General features: G+C 47.3%; 7 protein-coding genes across 7 annotated transcripts; 2 read left to right on the top strand and 5 right to left on the bottom strand.

The window, feature by feature from the left end:
- Nucleotides 1–7,825: 7,825 nt before the first annotated feature.
- N7525_002443 (uncharacterized protein) lies at nt 7,826–8,200 on the bottom strand (the record flags this gene model as incomplete). The annotated part of the gene is made up of 2 exons (XM_061212319.1): nt 7,826–7,993; nt 8,054–8,200. The coding sequence occupies 2 exons, from the start codon at nt 8,198–8,200 to the stop codon at nt 7,826–7,828; spliced, it is 315 nt and encodes a 104-aa protein (XP_061071545.1).
- A 125-nt stretch (nt 8,201–8,325) lies between these two features.
- Nucleotides 8,326–11,792, bottom strand: N7525_002442 (Glucose-methanol-choline oxidoreductase N-terminal; the record flags this gene model as incomplete). Its single annotated transcript, XM_061212318.1, has 5 exons — nt 11,489–11,792; nt 11,201–11,438; nt 9,903–10,235; nt 8,598–9,812; nt 8,326–8,540 (listed from the first exon to the last, which is right to left on the bottom strand). The coding sequence occupies exons 1-5, from the start codon at nt 11,711–11,713 to the stop codon at nt 8,326–8,328; spliced, it is 2,226 nt and encodes a 741-aa protein (XP_061071544.1). The 5' UTR covers nt 11,714–11,792.
- A 381-nt stretch (nt 11,793–12,173) lies between these two features.
- Nucleotides 12,174–14,336, bottom strand: N7525_002441 (RNA exonuclease; the record flags this gene model as incomplete). Its single annotated transcript, XM_061212317.1, has 1 exon — nt 12,174–14,336. The coding sequence occupies one exon, from the start codon at nt 14,334–14,336 to the stop codon at nt 12,174–12,176; it is 2,163 nt and encodes a 720-aa protein (XP_061071543.1).
- A 411-nt stretch (nt 14,337–14,747) lies between these two features.
- On the top strand, nt 14,748–15,676 carry N7525_002440 (PICOT family protein; the record flags this gene model as incomplete). The annotated part of the gene is made up of 2 exons (XM_002556864.1): nt 14,748–15,545; nt 15,602–15,676. 2 exons carry the CDS (start codon nt 14,748–14,750, stop codon nt 15,674–15,676), a joined length of 873 nt encoding a protein of 290 aa, XP_002556910.1.
- Nucleotides 15,677–16,306: 630 nt separating this feature from the next.
- On the bottom strand, nt 16,307–17,797 carry N7525_002439 (putative Gamma-butyrobetaine hydroxylase subfamily; the record flags this gene model as incomplete). Its single annotated transcript, XM_061212316.1, has 1 exon — nt 16,307–17,797. One exon carries the CDS (start codon nt 17,795–17,797, stop codon nt 16,307–16,309), a length of 1,491 nt encoding a protein of 496 aa, XP_061071542.1.
- Nucleotides 17,798–18,168: 371 nt separating this feature from the next.
- Nucleotides 18,169–19,194, top strand: N7525_002438 (thiamine transporter TPC1; the record flags this gene model as incomplete). The annotated part of the gene is made up of 2 exons (XM_002556866.1): nt 18,169–18,408; nt 18,478–19,194. The coding sequence occupies 2 exons, from the start codon at nt 18,169–18,171 to the stop codon at nt 19,192–19,194; spliced, it is 957 nt and encodes a 318-aa protein (XP_002556912.1).
- A 347-nt stretch (nt 19,195–19,541) lies between these two features.
- N7525_002437 (tubulin alpha chain) lies at nt 19,542–21,305 on the bottom strand (the record flags this gene model as incomplete). Its single annotated transcript, XM_002556867.1, has 7 exons — nt 19,542–19,999; nt 20,052–20,555; nt 20,614–20,685; nt 20,740–20,827; nt 20,886–21,039; nt 21,098–21,156; nt 21,294–21,305. 7 exons carry the CDS (start codon nt 21,303–21,305, stop codon nt 19,542–19,544), a joined length of 1,347 nt encoding a protein of 448 aa, XP_002556913.1.
- Nucleotides 21,306–21,318: the final 13 nt, after the last annotated feature.

Here is a 21,318-nt window from a genome sequence, read left to right as displayed (position 1 = left end):
CCTAAGCCCTAAGCCCTAAACCCTAAGCCCTAAGCCCTAAGCCCTAAGCCCTAAGCCTTAAGCCCTAAGCCCTAAGCCCTAAGCCTAAGCCTAAGCCTAAGCTCTTGAGAATGCTGAGAGCTATGCTTTCTTCTCCAAGTGTAAGTTTCTCCACTATTTCCACAAAGACAGTGAATTACTAACGCTATTCCTAAGCGGCTTTCCTCAACTGCGATATCACCAACTAAGCAGTCTCCTTTGCGAAAAGAAAGTGTGTCAAGAGCGTTTATTATCGGGGCTAAGCGGCCGTCAGGTTTGCAGTCGAGGTTGCATTTGATTATCCTTGGCGGTCGCTCTCGTTCATTCCGTCACAAAGGCGATAGACCGTTGTAGTATACATTCACGAGACCCCTGAGTCTCAGTGCGAAGAAATTTCAGCATTACCGTATATATGTATCCGCGAAAGTAAAAGACCTAGTGACCAAGTTGAATTATGGACCTGCGTCGTCCTCTTTGCTGGCGTCATATCACTGGAGCAGCCTATAAAGGATTCCTATATTTCCTTCATCTAGCTGAGGGGCTTCCTTTAGGTACTTCGAGGAAATAGACGAGTCGGCCGCTTATTCACCGAGAGTTTTGCACACATTTCGCCGCTACTTCCTGTTAGTGGGGTCTTGAGCTAAAAGAATTGCGGCGGCCTGTGGTTCCTGTTAGGATACAGTTTATTCCGCATAGCGTGAGAGACTTTCATAACTTCTCATAGTGGTCGCTCGCAGTGTCATGCTTCAGCATGCGAGCATAGGTGTCACCTAATCAGATACATTATATGTGGTAGAGTTCCGTGACTTTAAAGAATGCTACGCCTCTGTTCACTCGAGACTAATCAAGATAGTAATTGACTGCTTCTGCGTCCCTAAAATCTCTTTGACATATTTCTTACTTTTCCCTTAGCTGCTTATCCCAAGCGGTTTGTACAAGCCTTCTGCCAAGGTAAGTATATAATATGGTTGCTACAAAGTATGGGCTACAGGCTGGATTCCCGAGATTTCATCGGCAATTAGCTGAGGGTCAGTCGCCGTAACTGAATTTCCACAATTGTTGACCTGCGAAAGCGACTGTTGCCCGGCAAGCCTGGCTGCTGCATCTGCAGTTCATAGTCGGAGACCTCGAACCGATTCTCGAGAAGTTCGTCTATCTCCTAAGACTACTCTTTGGTGCCAGAGTTAACTTCCTAGGCAGCAATGCGCGAACATTGAAAATCACGACGTGAATCACCTCGAATGAAGGTGACCGTATGCTTAGCGGACGCGTATCTAGTTGACATCTCTCCCCCAAATCGAGCTTTAAACCAAGAGTGCTGCCTCCTATTCCATGGTACCCATCGCGGCAGGGACGCCTCCGCCTATCGCAACGCGGCCCGGCTCTTCCTAGGTCCAGGTGTTTCCACGCAACAGCCCGATGACAGGATACATGGATATATGTGTGTACGTTATAGCAGCCTGAGTGGTATCTGTTGAGGCTACGGAGGAGAGGAAGGATGGAGATGAAGAGAGGTGATAGATGAATCTATGGGAAAAAGCTGGTATATAAACCAGCTGTATGACTAAGATGTAAAGAGCCAAAAAGCTCAGTCTGCACATAGACAGACAAACGCATACCCTGCATGGACTGCATGCCAAACAGATACCCTGCGTGTAGTGCATGTCAACACACCCTCCCAGACTGAGCATCATGAAGAAAAGCTTATATACAGAGGGCCTATAAAAACATCAGATAAATGAGTGTTGGGATCATCTTCTAAAGCATAAAAACATTAGTATGAAAAACCTTATTTGTCAATCTGGTTTGTATAGTAAAAATCAATGAAAATAGATCACTTTTCGTAAGGAAAAATAAAGGAAAAAGGCAGTATCTATAGCTTCAATCTGTATGCTTTTCTTGCTTGCTGATAAGCAACTTGCGAAGTCTTTCAAAGTCGACCTTTGGCAGTGCCTTTGTTAATGCATCTGCCGGGTTATCCTTACTGTCAATGAGGTGGATTTCGATCTGCTTTGTCTTTAAAGCATGCTTTATAAACTGGTATTTGACATCCAGCTATTTCGTCCCTTTGTTGTATGAATCCTTCTTGAGAATGGTAACGGTATTGTCGCTGTCCGTGCAAATGCGGATTGGCTTTATATCATCCAATAAGTAGAGCTGGAGAAGGATCTTTTTCAAATAAAAGGCTTCCCGTACTGCTCTATCAAGAGCAATGTACTCGGCGACAGTGCTTCCTATCGCCACAATGTCTTGTTTCCGTGAGCTCTAAGAAATTGGCGCTCTAGTATAGTAAAAGACGTATGCTTCGGTTGATTTCCTATCTTCGCAGTCGTTAAACGAAGAATCAATATAACCTATCAGGTTCATGTCGTTAGTGGTTGAATTCATCCTTCCAAGTTGAATCCTATAGTCTAGTGCGCCTTTCAGATAGCGTAGTAGCTGGGAAAGTGCATCAAGGTCCTACTTCCTAGGATTTGTAGTTCTTCTCTACAGTCTGTTCACAGCAAAAGCGATGTCGGGCCTTGTGCGTATGCCTAACTAGGCAACCTTACTAACATCCTCTCTAAAAGCTGCTTTTTCGGAGGAAGAAACTGTCTCCGAGGAAGAGACTGTGTCAGTCTCTTTTGTAGAGAATGGAGGTTGATATGATGACTTTATAGGTAGGTATATCGATGAAACCTTGCCTAGACTCGCTATCTGTAGCAGATCTTCGAGGTATGTAGCTTAGTCGATGAAAATGGTTGATAAAGCTCTTGTTAAACTGCTTCCTAGAAATCTTGCTGGTTCACCAATCACCTTAATTTTGAAGGTGATATTGTCTTTGAACCATTGTATCTGCTACTTATCTAAAGTAGCGCTTAATGTGTCGTTAATATAGAGTAAAAGCTAGAGATCTCTCTCTTTGTGTGTGAAAATGTATCTTTTATCCGGAAGCTCTTCGAAACCTAGTCTTTTCAGCTCCTCTTTTAGCGTTTCGTACTATAAATTTGCTGATTGCCGAAGTCCGTATAATGCTTGCTTTAGTATGCAGACTTTGCTGGTTCCTAATTGGTCTAGCCGGAAAGGGGATTCAGACGTCGAAGAAGGATCACCTTGGTAGTATCCGGTTAGTGGTCTTATGAAAATGCACCTCTTATTAATAAGTGTATTGAGATATATAGTGGTATAGTCAATTTGCTCCTATTGTATGTTTCGGATAGCAACTATAGATAGAAAAAGTCTGGTGCTTTCGGGTCTCGCTACCGGTGTATAGGTTTCGTTAAAATCGAATCCTAGTCGCTGGCGGTTGCCATAGATCACCTATCTTGCTCTTATTTCTGTGATAAAATCCTCCTTGTTATATTTGAGGTCGTAAACCCACTTTCCTGGTAAGATAGTGCTTCCTCTCGGCGGAGTGTTAACTAGTTGGTAAGCCTGTGCTGCTTCTAATTTGGTGATTTGGTTGTCTATGGCCTGCTGCCAAAGTTCTTTCTCCGGAGAGTTTAACGCTTCTTTGTAGTTCCGGGGTATTTTCATTTGCTATATTTTCAGACCTTCCGGGATAGTAGCAAAAGCAATACCAATGGCGGATAAAGCTCTACTATGTTGATCCTAGTCTTTATTATCAAACCTTCTTAGTGGGATCCCTACTATTTGGTGTGTTGATCTCCGTGTAGGAGCTGGATCCGGAGAAGAGGTTGGTCCTTCTTGCTAGGGGGAAGAAATAGACACCGTTTTCGCACTTGGTGAAGGTGTCTATAGGCTAGAAGCTGTTCTCCTAAATGTAGGTTTCTTACCTTTCTTAGTAGGGGTAGGGGTTGCAAATAGGGTATGTTTATCTTCGTTATCTAGTTCTTGCACTCTTGTATCTAATAGTGGGAGATGTTAAACTAGGTGTTGAACCTTGCTTGTAACAATGACTAGTGAACTAACACTTCTCTCAATTGGTGGACTATCGATAGTTTGTCCCCTAGTGATAATATCCCTCTTATTATAGTGAGGAATACCCTGTTTTTGCTCCTAAAACACAACGTCCCTATATCTTGAAACCTTCTTTGTTTTAGGATCATAAATCCTATAGATATGACTATTGTCACCCTCGTAACCCACGAGGTGGCCAATCTATGCTCTAGTATCTATCTTTTGGCTTTGAACGCGCTTTTCCTTCGGGATATAAACATATGCCTTTGTATACTATGCCCGGAGGAAGGAGAGAGAGACATTGTTAGGACTTCTCAGATTCAAAGACTGTCTCTATGCTATGATAGGAGCTTGTTGATAAAGCTGATCTCTATAAGCACCTTGCTCTCTCTTTGAAAGTGGTTTTCGTAGTCGATTGATGATATATGTAGCTGTATTGACAGCTTCTGGCTAGAGTTCTTGTGGTGCGCTAGCATCAATTCTTATAGTGCGGGCAATCTGTAAAAGATAAAACCTAGAGAACTCGGAAACCCTATTTTGCTTATGTGTATAGGGAGCTAATAAGGTGACTGTTATGTTTATAGGAGCTGATTTCGCCTATTTGGTAAAAGTAGAGAATTCCGTGCCTCTATTAATACGCTATTCCTACGGCTAGCAACCTATCTTTTGGTGTATCTCCTAAGCAAATTTCTGGAGAATTAGGGAAGCATCCGCTTTAGTAGCGAGATATAGTGTTAGACGATATCTGGTTGTATTATCTGTAATGATCATAATATATTTTCTATTAAATTTGCTGGTATTGGTCTTCGTATCTGGATTAAATCTAGGTGGTGATATAGGCTATAGATTAATATGAAATATATAGCCTACTCTGGTTGCTCTCGCTTGCTAGGAGCGAGATACAATCCGCTTTGATTTGCCGAGTTTGCAAGCTTTACAATTGAAACTAGCCCTATCTTCTTATATATTATAACCTAGGTCTATATGGTTGATTTTTGTAGTATGACTACTAGTATGACCTAGTCTCCGGTGAGCTAGTTTAGATGAAATGACTACTGCACCGAGAGTAGGTGAAGTAAGCTGTAAAAATAGGATACGCTGGTGAATTTTGGTATAACTAATGAGAATGTCGTCTTTGTGTAAAGCTCCGGTCTTGCTATTCTACTAGATTCCTTGCTTTGCTGCTGTCCCTAGGGAAAAGAGGTTGTATTGACCACCCTTTTTGTAAATATAGTGTAGTCGAAGTTGATAGCAAGTAGGAGGTATTGCTTTATCGTGAAGCTTTTTATCTCCGAGATGAAGTGTTAAGCTGATAGTCCTATGTCTATTAGCTTTGACTTTCTTATTGCCGGAAGTCTACTATTCGTATTCCTAGCTAGTTGTATAAGCTTGTATAGTGGAAAAAGCTGTTTTATCACTGCAAATATGCTCCGATGCACCTGTATCCAAAACCTATGGATAACTAGGTACTATTGCTAAGAGCTGTATTGTAAAAAGAGTATTCCTATCCGATTTGTCGTCGGCCGTTTCTCTAGGAAGTAGGTAGGAAAGCATACCTGCTTTATCCTCCCGGATAGCAGTCTCTGCTATCACGTTTTCACTATACCAGCTCTCTGCCATGACTTTCTCGCCGTACCGGCTCTTTTTGATCACATTTTTGTCGGAACTGCTATCTCTATAGTAGCTCTCTGTTATGATATAAGAAGGATTGAAACCTTCTTTGCAAAAATCGACATTGATAGATATTATGATAAAACCAGATGCTGCCTCTGGAGTAGACAAATTGGCCTGTTTCGCTCGATCTGTGAGCGGACCATGTATAGGTTGGATTTTGTCTTCTTTGAACTCGGTCTCCTTGTTCTTGGAGGTGTTGAAAACCTATATATTTAATAAAGGCTTCCAATTCTTATACCTTTTCTCTGGATATAGATAAAAGCAGTTTTTCACACTATGTCCCAGTTTCCCGTAGTATAAATAGCACCTAGTATCACTCTTCTCTGGTTTGTGAGATAACCATTTCTTGATATATGCTTCTGTAGATACACCCTTTGGCGGTTTATTGGTGCGCCTTTTAGAAGTGCTTGTATTGTTCGAATTGGACGTATTGGAAGACCTAGATTTTCTAGATTGGCTCTTAATAGTAGAAAGAGCTATAGAGTCCGCTTTGCTAGACTTGATATAGTCTAGTATAGCAATACTATACCGATAAAAATTAGTAATAGTGATAGTTTGGACTGGTTTGTCGATTGTATTTAGCTCGTTGTCCTTTACGATAATAAAGCTGTTTAATTCCTGCACTTCTGCTAGCTGGCCTAGTATTATCTGAAGTGTATGGTACGGAGCAATTTTAGTATGTAGATCATAAGTCTCTTTGTATATATGCTTTAGAGTATTAATATACTCCGCACTTGTTGAAAATTGATCCCGTCTGAGGTCATAGAAGGTGTTTATAGCAGCTTTTAGCGCTCCGTGTCCCTCTCCTTTTATGTGGATCTTGATTTCTGCAAAAATTTTATCTGTATAGTAGAGATCGCTGCCCCGCGTATTGATTTCCTGTATGATAGTATGGTGGATGCTGCTTGATAGCCAAGATCCGACTTGTAGTGAGAGCGTATTCTATTTTTGACTATTTGGATCACGAATTCTTGGCTAAGGAATGTCCTTATTGATTAAGTGATACAAATTGTATCCTCGAAGGACTTTTTCAACCTGATCTATCTAGTTGTCTAGATCCGTACGCTATTTTAAAGGGGGAGTGAGCTTGTATAGGTTGAAACTGCCTGGTTTAGGTAGGTTCACTGCTTGGTTTGCAACGATAGTAGTGCGGATTGCTTTCCAGTTATTACTGTTATTAGCGAGGTACGCTATATTAGTAGTAGTAGAGAAGGGAGAAGGGTTGGCTATGACTGATATGAACTAGGTATATAAATATATAAAAAAAAATGATGTGAACACAGTTCAAAGACACTGTATACCACGATAGAGATATTTCTCTAGGAAAAGAGACTCCGCTTGGTGCTTATAGACAAATTCATATAGTGATTGTTAAAGGCGGGTTCACACAGAGGTGACGGGTTTATATAGCGGTGAAATTGTAATCCGGGTACATATAGCGGTGTCTCGGGTTTTCGTATAGCGGCGATATGGTGATTCGGATGCGCACAACGGCGATGTCCGAACGCTTCTTCGCTCGGCGGCGATGAAGAAAAGGTGAGATATAGCTTCTCTAACAAAGTGAGAGATAGCTTATACTCCAAAAGTGAGTTATAACTTCTTCAAGAAAGACAGTTTATACTCGAAAGGAAAGCTTAGTTCTTGATGAAACTAGCTAGCAAAGGGAAAAGAGGAAAAAGGGCCTCATAACCTGTTGAGGCTACGGAGGAGAGGAAGGATGGAGATGAAGAGAGGTGATAGATGAATCTATGGGAAAAAGCTGGTATATAAACCAGCTGTATGACTAAGATGCAAAGAGCCAAAAAGCTCAGTCTGCACACAGACAGACAAACGCATACCCTGCATGGACTGCATGCCAAACAGATACCCTGCGTGCAGTGCATGTCAACAGTATCACTCTCAGGATATGAACATTGCCACTTAAAATTCCACGCTCGTCCAAGCTGGTGCGATAGAGATCTCGCTGGGGACATTCTTCACGGCCAGAAAATAAGATCAACCGCCAACAGAGCATCCACTACCTCCCAATTCCCCGAGGTCAGATTCCAGGGTGGCCTCAATTCACGCACGGGGTTCAAGTAGGTAAGGTGATTTTACCCCTTATGCACGAGCAAATCGATATAACCATCCTTGCCCAGGTTGAGCATCAGGCACGAACCGTACCGCCTCACGGACAGGCTCGACCGAACAATCTTCCACAGCTTCCTCGACCCGCGCTAATCTGGCCGACCTCCTAAACATCAACGAAGAAGTCCATAACGACTGTCTCTCCCACTTCCCAGCAGGCTGAAGTCTCAGCCTTGAATTGTCTATAGCAAAATCCAACTCCTGGCCCGCGTCCGCCTCGCCCCACACCGAAGCCCTCAGCCACCAACAACATACCAACCTCCTCATCGGCGCCCTACACACCTTTTCCGTATGCGAAAGCAAGCCCGTGAAACACCTGTACTGCACTCCATACCCCGCAACTACCTGAAGGATCACCCGGTGCTGCCCAGTGAATGCTCCGCAGGCCCTTTTGCGCGTCCCCGGTTGTGCTAGAGGTAACTTCACTGGCGAGGCGAGGGCTCCCTTCCGCATAGAGGGAAACTCCCATGTCTAGACCCATATGTATGAATCATAACGACGTAGCGCTAACAAAATATAATATTCACTAATGTGCAAACCCAGGATGGTACTCGGTAAAGCCATCAACACCAACAAGTAAAATCAAGGGATTGCTGAATGATTCGCCTAAAATATATATCGCTTCTTTATCAGGTCAGACGCTCTCTCCGCCACGGCATAAATAGTGCTGGTAAGGTGGCCAGTAAGTTGGAAGGGCAAGACAGAAGCATCAACCACTCGAACATTTTTAGTACCGTAAACCCTAAGCTCAGCGTCGACAACACCCCCTTTATCCCGAGGCAGCATACTGGCAGTGCCAACCGGGTGGAAGTTCGACCTATCTGAAGGGGGTCAGTCAATATTCTCGAGCTCGAGCTTGTAAAAGAGACATGACAAACATTTTGACTTAACCCAACCTTCCCATATAGAGTCCGATGCATTTTCTGGAACATGCTTTCGTCCCGGTGCCAATTCTTCTCCCACAATGGTTCTCAGAGGTGGGGTACTGAATGCCTTGCGGATATATCGAGCCACATCAGCATGGGCTTTCAGGTCCTGTCCGAACATAAAGTAATTGGGATTGATAGAAGGTGGTTGGGAGCCGTCTGTGGAGTTTATGTGGACACTTCCTCTCGAGAAAGGAAGAAGAGGCCAGTATTCACTGGAAAACGAGTTTCCGATGGGCAGAAGCACAATCTCCGCGTACGGAACTTGTGACTTGAATATTTGATCGTGCTGGAGTTGAAAAGCAGCCAGAACATTGGCTTCTTCGACTGCACCGTTGGAATATTCCGACACTCTTGTTGCATATTCCGCGAGGCTTGAGTTAACATCAGACGCAATGGTGGGAGTATTCTCACCGAATATATCGTCGGCTGATGGTAGAGCGGAAAATGTCGGCGAACCAAGCCAGAACTCGTTCCCTTCATAAGAGAAGCCGTTATTGGTCTGATCCTGCAAGTTCTCACCGACCGTGGAAATGTTGACTTGGACGGGGATGTCAAACTGACGGAGAATACCAGGATTCCCAATGCCAGACAGCTCCAAAAGCATAGGTGACCTGAGGGACCCAGCCGACAAAATTACCTCCTTCGACGCGTAGATCGTCTCAACTCCGTTCACCCCGGTAACTTCAACTCCAACAGCAACGGCCTCACTGCGGGAATCGCTTTCCCAGATGATCTTATTCGCAGAAGTGTTTGATAGAATTTTGAGGTTAGGACGATGTTGGTAGGGCCAATAGTAAGCCCTGGCTGCATCATGCCGAAGATTGGCCTCGCTGTCGACGGTATTAGGATGGACTGTGAGTCCCACCATGCTACCACCATTGCAATCCCTGTTGTAGGGGAGACCTAGTTGCTGGAAGGTTTCATCGAGCTGGGGTAGCACACTGCTGTTTGTCATTGCTTGGGGCCAACCGACTTTGAGCGGGCCATGTTCCCCATGATAGGCAATGTAATAATCGGCGCCACGAGCAACTTGTTCAGATGTGGGCACCTGGAACTCTTCTGATTTCTTATAGTATGTGAAAAGGTTGTCCCAATTCCAACCCTCGTTGCCGACTTGTTCCCAGGCATCAATTTGAACTTTTTGCGCTCGAGTGTACGACATCCCTATGTGAAGTCCGAGTTAGCAAGCTTAATATACACACAATAGATTCCAACAGATCCATTCCACTGGACGCCCGGGATTAGTCCAATTACCATTTATAGTGCTGGTACCACCGATGGCTTTTCCAGCACGGATAATCTGCTTCGACCCTCCTGCATATGTTTGATCTTCGGTTTGGTAGGCCCAGTCGATTTCCGTCCCAAATGCTTGGCCATAACCCGTCACGGCAGAGACGTTAGCATTTTTGAAGACTGAATCTCCAGCTTCGATCACTGCCACGGTGAAACCTTTCATCTCTGAAAGTCGATTAGCAACAACCAATCCGCTAGTACCTCCACCAATAATAACAAAATCATATCGTGAAGCTGAGCCATCTTGGTCCTTCGCATCCACTGCACATAGCCAAATAATTGCGCAGGCAATAGCTGATAGGAGCATGGTGAAATAGAGACCCGACTGACAAGATGTGGGGGATACTTCGTTGCGAGGAGTCGAGTAGTTTGTTTGTACAACACAACGTACACAAGTACATGTACAATGTTTAAACAGTACTCAAAGGGTCAGGAATCCCACATACTTGATCAACCCTGTCAGTGGCGATAGGGTTGCCAGGTCGGCAGTTGGAATGTTGGCTCCATTCTCCACGTGCAATAGGAACCTGTAGAATATCAAAAGTACAATATGGGGAGGGAAACAAATAATATAAATCGAAACGGCGAAAAAAAAAAAAAAAGAGAGAGAGAGAAAGGGAAAGAAATTGATATAAGCCATCAGGTGCATCACGTACAGATCGGTTAGTTGTACGGCACTGACGAGACAGATTTGTTTGCAATGTCGAACTAAAATTGGCGTCTCGAGAAAGAATGCTACCCAATAATGGATCTCAATAGGGAAAGAAATGGTGCAACATTCACTATCAATGGCATCAACCTTGCAGACATCTCATCGGATACGAACAACCACAGAAATGCATATATCCAACACCTTCTTGCTAATTCCCCCTTCCTCTCTCCGGGTTTGATATCTTCAGCCTTTTTCCACACAGGGACTTCATGCCCCTTACAATTGGCGAAAGAGTAAAGCTGTCGGAGATCTACCGAGGTACAATGTTGATATATGGGTCTCATTCAATCCTGAGCCAAAATCAGGGATCGACACTACCCATATGAATATCCCGGCATAGATAGTTGGATAATCGAGATGCGAGGAGTAGGTTGAATATCGTGTTTAGATTCGATCACTCGAGGGAGATCCGTGTATTTCTAGACTCATGAGACCTTTTCCGGTGAGAAGAAATATTGGTGCCAAGCTATTGTGACCCTATTCAGGTCAACTCAGCCTGCATGCACTTCTTATGATGATTCGCCAGGGGAAAGTGGCAAGTGTTAACCAATTCTTTGTTTCCGCCTCACCCAAACCTCTTGGTCTGTACTCCCAGGTGCCGATGAGTCGCGAAGCTGCACCTCCCACACCTTGAGGGTGTAGTTGCCGCGATCAGCGCGCCCAGAGAATATATCAAACGACCAACCATGCTTGGGACATGTGAGACCTGCGCTGAGCACGACGCCAAAGTCTTCAATATCGAAGAGGTTGCCCCGTGAAAGTGGGAACGACGAGTGGGGGCATTGCTAGAGAGGATGAGCTCAGTCCTTCTGAGTAAAAGGAGTTTCTAACTCACATGATCAATGGCATGATATTTGCCCTTGTATTTGAACACTAGCACTTGGTCCTTCAGTTCTCCTGGTAGGTCAATATCTTCGACTGGCTCTATAGTGTCGTTTGTCTTGGGGATATTGAAAGCTTTGCATCTCGGCACAATCCGGGAATCATCATCGATGCTCGGGAATTCGGACGCAAGGCCAACTAGGTGCCAGGGCGCACTTGGCCGCGTAAAGGGATTCATTGCCAGTGCAAGAGGTTGGTGTCGGTTGGAGAAATCTCTCACTTCCGCCCCACCGAAATCCGGTGGGGTCTTTTCGCACCTGATATTCGGGACGATATATAAGTACCGTCAATAGGAACAGGGGAAACTTAGCATCTCATATACGAATAAACTGCTCAGACCTACAAAGCTACATACGTACATCTCGAGTTACTTTGACAATTTTCCGTATGGTATACCTAGGTAGGGATGAAGTTTGAATTCTATCAATTCCTCTTTCTAAAGCTGGTATTACATATCCCATTTTCCAGCTTTGTTTTGGTTTGCTTTTCTTGAATTTAATACCGCGTAGGTTCTTGTTATCTCAATTGTGATAAAGCAAGCACAATTTCATCTTAAACAGCAGGTGAGGATCATGATACAACGGGGATGGAAGGTCCATAAGACATGCGAAATATGGGCATGTCTAGCTTTAGTCGGATCATTTGATAGACATAAATCCGCAACCGTCACGAGCACGCTCACAAGCCTTCTTCAGAGCCTGTTCCTCAACATCGGTCCATTTATAGGTCAGCTGATCCCATGGCTTGCCAGATCGGAACTCCTCGCGGTGCTTCTTGTGGATGGACTGCAAACGGCTCACTTCACGTGGATCGCCTGTCCCGGAATAAACAATGAAAAGGGTACATGGAGGGAGAGATTCATATATGCGCGAGATATTGGTGACAGTTTGGGAGACAGTGTCAGCCAAAACGTCAGGTTGCGGAAGATCTGTCGAATCCCCATTGCCAGAGGTTGTGGTCGGTGTGGTTTCTTCGGGAGGAGGGAAAAGGGCCGTGGACTCGTTGGCGTTGTTTGGGTCAGGCAGGCGGCTGCACCAACCACGAAGATATTCGAGATCACGAATACGAGCCCAGGCAAAGTCAACACCACCTGCTGGAATGGAAGGATTGGACTCGTCGCCATTGATCACCGCAGAAACACCCCTGACGACTGCATCGTCATCCCGGCATCCAATCGCGACAGTAGCCTGGGCGCCAAACCCACGTTCCGGGTTGCCCCAGTCAACCACTGCTCCCGTTCGTTCCTCACCAGCACGAGGGAGATGACTCGGTCGAGTAGAGCGCGCGAGTCGACGGAATATGCTCTCGTTGGAAACATCACTCGTGCCCCATCGCTCACCTTTCTCGCATTTCAACTTCACAAGTTCAAGAACAGCACGGGCATCCTCAATGGAGTCATGCCCGGCCATTCCACTTTGTATCTGCTTGTTTTGGTATTTCTGGGTGAGCCATTTCAGACTACATTTAAGTGGCGGACCACGTGGGTGTGGGTAAATGATGCTGGTATCGACAATGAACGGGTGGACAAGCTTGAGTGCTGTGAGGTCGGAATTAAGGGAGTGTCCCACGAGTATGGCACGCGGCGTGAGCAGAGTCAACAGCCGTTGCTGGATATCATGGAGGGTCGTGGTGACCGGCTCGAGCATTTCCGGGGTAATTCCAGAGTAACGTGTGAGATAGTTGATCACTGGCCGTGCTGGTTTGACTAGCTCATCAAGGACCACCTCGCCGCCCCAGCCGACCATGCTGATGCGTGTGAGTTCAGACTGACCCCCTTCAGTAATACACATCTCACAGTCCAGCGCAAAAACATCTCGACCAGCAGTGACACTACCACTTTCGATTTCAGCATCGGGTGGTTGAGAAGACTCCAGGGTTGGCACTTGGGTATCTACCCATCCATCTTCCACCGAGTGCCCGCCTCGCCGTCGAGCCTCCAACTGGGAAGATTTTTCATCATCGGAAGTGAAGAAAACAGGATGCAAAATAAATTCGTTTTCCAGTAGATCCTCGCGTGAAGTGACAAACGCTGTGATTGGTGTTCGTTTCGGAACGAAGCTTTTCTCTACCTTTGCGGGCCGTGCACCCTTGGTACGGGAGTCGTCATTCTTGGTCTTTGGTGGCGCGGACATAAGAATCGCTTGCAGTGGCGAATGGACCTTATTGTATTTGTTGTCGCCCGGCGCCTTCACTGGCCAGATATGAGGAAACATGTCGGCCAGGGGCTGAAGTGGCGCGGGGAGGTTTTCGCGTGTGATGGATCGAGGATTGAAGCGATGCGACCGGTCCGGCAATGGGAGGCCCTGTTTCCATCGCTCGTAATCAGCAGCGTGTTCGTCTTTGTGTCCCTCCTCAGTGTCTCCCGGCGCATTCATCTTGGGCTCTTGTGACTCCTGCTCCCCGGTCGCTGATTCTCGCTGCACAGAGATTGTCCCATCAAACATTCCCATCTCTAGGCCAGGCACCATCAGTACAACCACCTTGCGCACATGTCCAGAATGCTTCATGGAGATCCATTGGGGTGCGATGCCGTCGGCGAAGCAATAGAGGAGCAACCCCTGTAGATCGGCGATCCGGATAGGTGACAGTAATTTCCCATCGGCATATGTGAGATCTGGGTATTTAACTTTCTCGCCATCAACTCTTTTGCGTTTCTTTGACGCATGACTCCCATTCGAACCTTCACTGCTCGGGTTATCGCTCTGCAGACGGGACAAGGTATCAGCCACACCAAATCCCTGAGGAGCGGGGTGACCAGTTGGATCGTCGGGGCTGAGCTTTCTCTTCCTGTCCTTTCCCATGTTGCCTTCGGATTTGCAGTGTCATCGCTGAACTGGCGGCATGGAAATTCACCATGATACCGCGATAAGATCACATGATATACATTATCAAAGTCACGTGTTATGCGGAGAATAGCTTACCCGGTATCGCAGACTTTTCCGGCTTATATAAAACAAACGGCACGCCAGAGACGCCAGAGACGCCAAACGATCTGATAACCGGAAACATTGGAAATCTGGGATCGCCGTGCAGGGGGGCTTATTTTAGGTATCCGTCACGCCATTCCTCTGTCACGTCTTCTTCACTTCTCGACTTTGAATTCGTCTTGGTACTTGTTGGGCCTAACTTCAAATAATAATACCTCTCATCGCCGATTCTGGGCTTTACCATCTGTTCCAGCCATTTCATCCTCCTGTCACACACACTCCACCATGTCGACACTCACCGAAATCACATCTGAGGCCGACTTCTCATCGCATCTCTCTTCCCTATCACCTTCTGCATTGGTCGTCCTATACTTCCACACCCCATGGGCTGCCCCGTGCGCGCAGATGGGCGCAGTGCTTTCAGCCCTCGCTTCGCAGTACCCCGCCACTGCCCCGCCCACCATCTCGTTTGTCAGCATCAACGCCGAGGAGCTACCTGATATCTCAGAGGAGTATGACGTTTCGGCCGTGCCCTTCGTCGTGTGCCTACGTAGCGGCCAAATTTTAGAGTCGATCAGTGGAAGTGATGCCGTCAAGGTTCGTGACGCTGTCGAGCGCCATGCTGGCCGCGGAAATGTTGCGGGTGCCGTCGGTCCAATGGACAGTGCGAAAGCCAATATCCCACCGCCGCTGTCTGCAGTTCCTCGCGAGGATGGTCCCTTGACTGCTACTCAGGCCCCGGTTACCGCTTCTGAGCCCCCTGCCGCCGATGCGGCTAACGCAACCCCCGTCGCATCTGCCCCCGCCCTGACACCCGAACAATCCCGGGAGGCACTATTTGCCCGCCTCGAGCAACTGGTCAAGGCCGCATCTGTCATGCTGTTCATGAAAGGAACGCCGAGCAGCCCACAGTGCGGATTCAGTCGGCAGCTGGTTGGCATCCTACGTGAGCGTAGTGTTAAGTACGGCTTCTTCAATATCTTGGCCGATGAGGATGTTCGACAGGGTCTGAAAGAGTACGCTGAATGGCCAACCTTCCCCCAACTGTGGGTGAATGGAGAATTGGTGGGTGGCTTGGATATTGTACGTGCTTTGTCCCACTCCGGTTATTTGGTTCGGTTGTTAACTAAATGGTACAGGTCCGCGAGGAAATCAACAGCGACCCCGATTTCCTTAAAGATCACTCGGTAAGCAAGCCCACTGCGGCTGCTTGAGTGGTTAGTTGGTCGTCACACGATACCCATGACCCCCGTATATCTGGGGCTAGATGCTAAAAGTCTAACATAATGATGAACGCTTTTTTTGTCTTGATACGGCTTACGCATGTGTGATCATATCGTATCCTTCCCTTTGGTGCGGGACAAGCCCTTGCTATAAATTGAAATAAGCAGCGTCGAGTCAAACCAAGCCATTGTCACATACCATCCCTCTTGACCATGCCAGATCCAACATTTCCTCTTCAGAAGCTTATATTGGTGGTTCAGCCTACCTTGTGCCTCAATGACTTATGTTTAATTATTGCACTAAAGCTGCGCTCAGGTCTCAAGAATACGAAAACGTTATATGTACGTCTGATTCTACATTTGTAGGCATCGATCCTGGGTCGACAACTTGAACAACCCCACGAAAAGACACATCGGAGTCGTACATAGAAAGGGAAGTTGATGCCGACTCTTGAGCACGATTCAGATAGTGTTAATCGATCTTCGTCTTTCGAACGGTACTTTCTCCTTTCTTCCGCTATGTTCTCGTGAAGCTGATCAATCGCTGGTTGTCCCTCTATCTCTCCGCGTCCCTCTTTAGCCGATCTCTTGTCCTCTTGCCGCTTATGTTTCGCTTCTGTCCTAGTTCTCGTCTGTCTTGTTCGCCACCAACGCTTTCTGGGCCTTTTTGGTCCAAACATCTGGGTGCTGGTTCTTACAGACAGCAAAGCGGGATAGCAGAGCATCCGTATCGACGTACGCGCCTGCTAACCAGCGAGAACCTACGCTGGCATTGAATTGGCGGCGGGCATGAACGATGCGTCTGTTATCAAAGATGACGCAATCACCAGGGTTGAGCCTGAGCTCAAAGATGTGCTTCTGATTATCAATGATAGAAGTGAGCTTAGCAAGGGCGTCTCGTAGCTTGTTCACGGGCTCCGCATCATGCCCGTTCCCATGGCGTGGTGGGAGGGGAGACTGAAAAGGGGGCGAGTAATTGACATGGCGCAGCTCGTCTGTGTCAGAATCATGCTCGAAGACGGGTCGTTCGTTATAGTAGATGTGGTCCTTGTGTCTATATTCATATCCCAGCCGCTGGTCGCGGAGAACCCTATAATCTTCTGGGTATCGGTCCTTCATGACTTTCGCAGCCGAAAATGTGTCCGCGAACAACGACTCGCCTCCAGAACACGAGTTCTCCAAACAGTGGAGCAGCTGGTATCCCGGTGGCTCATTCATATACATCAAGTCCATGTGAAACCCAAGGAACTGATTTGTATATGCGACATTTGTCGCCTCTGGAACTGTGCGCACGTCAAACGTTGATCCGTAGAAGGTGTTTCGTAGTGGTCCCATGCGTGTTGCTATAGCTTCAACCATCGATCGTGAGTTTGGAACATCCTTCAAGAAAATAAGGCCCAGACGCTGCAACTGCTTCATCGCTGTGGCAAATTTGGAATCATCGGCGATATAGTCAGGGTAGGACACCCAATGTTGACTCATCTCCATATAAGCCCGTCCCCACATGATCGGGTTGCAGTTGGCGTTCCAATGCTGACGATGAGTGTTGAAAATGGGTTTCTTTAGAAAGTCACGGTCCCAGGTTGATTCATGCACGGTCTCAGAGCCGCCAATGTCGTTGGCCCACCTAACTGAAAGCCTTTTTCCATCCCAATTAATCCAGCTTGGGGTAATGTCCTTGGGAATGTCACTTGTGCGGAACGAGCGCTGCTTCGAGTGTTGATCCTTGCAGACTGTACACTGGCATGAATCGCGCAGATAAGTATATGGCAGTTTTATTGTGGTGGATTTGTCGATATGCAAGTACAATTCCTCTTTTCCAGCCCAGATCGACTCTTTTTTGCCCACTTTTAGGACGCCATCCGCACGGGCTTTTCTTCTAACCACGTCAGATGTGGCTTTTTGCACGTCGCCCTTAGAGCTGCTGGATTCTTGTGGTACATGCAGTAGATGGTCGACTCCTGGTGTAACATCTTCCAATCGCTCGTGAGGGTCTGGCCCTACAGAGCTGTTGAACCTACTCGGGGTAGCTATTAAGGTACGGCGCGGGGTAGAGCATGACAAAGCTCGTGGCAATTGCCGCAGGGTAGGTGAAGTTCGGAGACGATGCATGAAAGGCACGTAAACCTGTTAAGAAGAGACGATGAGAGCAAGGGCAGAGAGGGAGGACAAAATCTACATCGAGGGGCAGGCGGGACAAATGGAAGGGAGCTCCAAGTTTACCTCGGCTTGTGATTCCTTGCGCCTGAGGCATGAATTAATGCCTCAGGCGTTAATTAACACCTTAGGCCACAATATCATTCCGATGACATTCCCCGGCCGCCGGGACTTACGTAAATCGCCCAGTTGACGTTGTTTTTGTTTTTTTATCATTCCAAGCCAGACTGAAGAATCAACATGGATCTTCATGCTTCAATTCTCTTAACCTAACCCAACCCACCCTACAGACGTATTCAGTCTGTAATAGAAAGCACACTCAACTCATGTCGGCCGGGGGCGAGCACCTCAAAGATGAAGGCACCAAGCGACAGGTCGTATTGGCCGGCGGGATTGCAGGGCTGATCTCACGGTTTTGTATTGCGCCACTGGACGTTGTCAAGATCAGGCTGCAATTACAAATCCATTCCTTATCGGACCCTGCGTCCCATCAAAGGATCAATGGGCCTGTTTATAAGGGGACATTGTCCACTATGCGAACGATTATGACGCAAGAGGGGATTACCGTACGTTCAAAAGATTACCATATTTCCCAATGTTAGTGCCCTCGGCCTAACGCGAATTTCTTCCCACAGGGCCTATGGAAGGGCAATATTCCTGCCGAGATGATGTATGTCTGCTATGGCGCCACGCAATTCACCGCGTATCGAGGAACAACCCAAGCCCTTGCTGAACTCGGCTCCTATCGACTCCCGCAACCCGTCGAATCTTTTCTCTCAGGTGCAGTGGCAGGTGGATGTGCCACGGGGGTAACATACCCGCTTGACCTTCTCCGCACGCGATTCGCGGCACAAGGCCCGGAACGTGTGTATGGCTCGCTGCGCGCTTCAATTGTGGAGATAGCTCGACATGAGGGCTTACCAGGATTCTTCCGGGGATGTTCTGCCGCAGTGGCACAAATTGTGCCATACATGGGACTCTTTTTCACAACATATGAGGCACTTAGACCAGCCATGACCTGGGATGCTCTGCCGTTGGGTACAGGGGACGCCGCAGCCGGTGTCGTGGCAAGTGTACTAGCTAAGACTGGTGTTTTCCCGCTAGACCTCGTGCGTAAGCGCTTGCAGGTACAGGGTCCAACAAGGACTCGCTACGTTCATCGCAATATCCCGGAGTACAAGGGGGTCCTCAAAAGTATTTCCATGATTATCCGCACCCAGGGCGTGCGTGGCTTGTACCGTGGCTTGACAGTCAGTCTACTCAAGGCAGCACCCGCAAGTGCGGTGACAATGTGGACCTATGAGCACGCATTGAAAGTCCTTCGAGAGCTCAATCTTGCAACTGACAGTTGAAGGGAATCTTCAGCTTGTATCACTAGTAACAATTTTGCATGGATCATTTGATGGGCGTTTATCACTAGAGTGTTCAAAAAGTTGGTTGTACAATATGGCGAATAGTCACATAATACTCATTTGATTTGATTTTTTTGTCCTTTGTTTGGTTTTATTTGTACTTGGATACATTTTCCAGATCTTCCCTCAACTCGTCAAACAAGGCCCTTAATCGGTCCAGTGGACAGGTCCCTGGAAGAGCATGAATGGACGAGGAAAGTGGCACAGAAAGCCAGTGCGGGCAGATTGTCGGAGATATCAGAATCACCTCAATGTGTGCTGGAAGGAACAACAAGACAAGTGCAGAGTCAGTACTCAACCCCTTCCGGGCCGCTGTCCTCAGCCACTTCCTCGTAATCTTTCTCCAGTGCCGCGAGATCCTCACGGGCTTCAGAGAATTCGCCTTCTTCCATCCCTTCACCAACATACCAGTGGACGAAGGCACGCTTGGAGTACATCAGGTCGAAATTGTGATCCAGGCGACTCCACGCCTCAGCAATTGCGGTGGTGTTAGACAGCATGCTAACCGAACGATCCACGCAAGCAAGTTCATCGTCAGGACGACGCACAGGCTTCTGGTAGTTGATGCCTAACTTGAATCCGGTAGGACACCATTCAACCAAACTGAAGGTGCCCCGAGTCTTGAGGGCGTGGACAGCCTTATTGCAGTCATGGGGTACAACATCACCCTTATAGAGTAAAGCCACAGCCATGTATTTACCCTTCCGTGGGTCGCAGTTCACCATTTGGTTATTGGGTTCAAAGCCTATGACCGAGTCAGTAGAAACACACAGCTGATTAGAACAGAATCCACGAACACTGGAAGGTGAGATCCTGGACCTTGAAACTCTCGTGAGAGCTGCGCTGGCTACTGATCACCGGAGCATACGAAATCAATGGATAGTGAATACGCGGGTACGGGACAAGGTTCGTCTGGAACTCAGCCAGATCGACGTTGAGTGCACCATCGAACCGCAAGCTGGATGTGATGGAGCTCACTACCTGGGCAATAAGACGATTGAGATGCTCATATCCAGGACGAGGAATATCCAGGTTGCGTCGGCAGATATTGTACACGGCCTCGTTGTCAACTAGGAAGGTACAGTCGGAGTTCTCAATGGTGCTGTGGGTTGAGAGGACGGCATTGTAGGGCTCTACCACGGCTGTCGATGTACGTGGAGAAGGGTAGATGGAGAATTCCAGCTTGGACTTACGCCCATACATGCTGGTCAGATGATCCAACAAGAGTGAACCGAAACCAGACCCTGTACCACCGCCAAAGGAGTGGAAAATCAAGAAGCCCTGGAGGGAGTGGCAATTCTCTATGGAGACATTAGCTGAAAGCGATCAGGATTGAGGCCTGGGTTAGCAGGTTCGTACCGGCCACATGACGAATGCTGTCGATCACGGCTCCAGAAATCTCCCTCCCAACGGTGTAATGACCCCGAGCATCTGCCGGATGTTAGCTCCTTGGTTACCAGCTTTCACAGGGTGATCTGTTCGTACAGTTGTTTGCAGCATCTTCGTTCCCACTGATCAGCTGTTGGGGACGGAAAAGATCACGGTAGGTGCCAGTGCGAATTTCATCGATGGGCTGGCACAGTTCATTCAGCTGGTGGGCCTTTTTGACAAGTTCGTGGTCTGTCACATACCGATGGGTCAAGATCGACGAAGATGGAACGGGGAACATATTTGCCGCCGGAGGTCTCAGTAAAGAAAGTCTGGTAAGATCCGCTTCTTGCGGCCTCGTCGGTGACATCAGGATCGATAAATCCGTCAGGCTTCAGACCATGTTCAAGTAGGTACCTGTGTTGAATTTTGATCAGCAGTCATATCGGCGATACTTGACACGTAAGAGACGCACAGTTCCCAGGCAGCATTACCAAGCTGGGTGCCGGCCTGACCAATGTGTATATGACAGATCTGGTAGAGTCAAGTCAATATTGGTGTTCCTTCTCTTGGTTTGACTTCATCGGACGAGAGCCAGTATACTGTGGGAAGCGAAGTGTATAGAAAGCTCGACACGATAGCAGTCCAGCAGGATAGTAGAGCATACATACCTCTCCTCGCATGATGGATTGTACC

This window comes from Penicillium rubens, assembly GCF_028828025.1.
Source record: "Penicillium rubens strain IBT 27055 chromosome Unknown utg000001l_segment0_segment0, whole genome shotgun sequence".
NCBI lineage: Eukaryota > Fungi > Ascomycota > Eurotiomycetes > Eurotiales > Aspergillaceae > Penicillium > Penicillium rubens.
The sequence above is the reverse complement of the archived record's forward strand: the minus strand, read 5'-3'. Positions and strand labels throughout refer to the sequence as shown.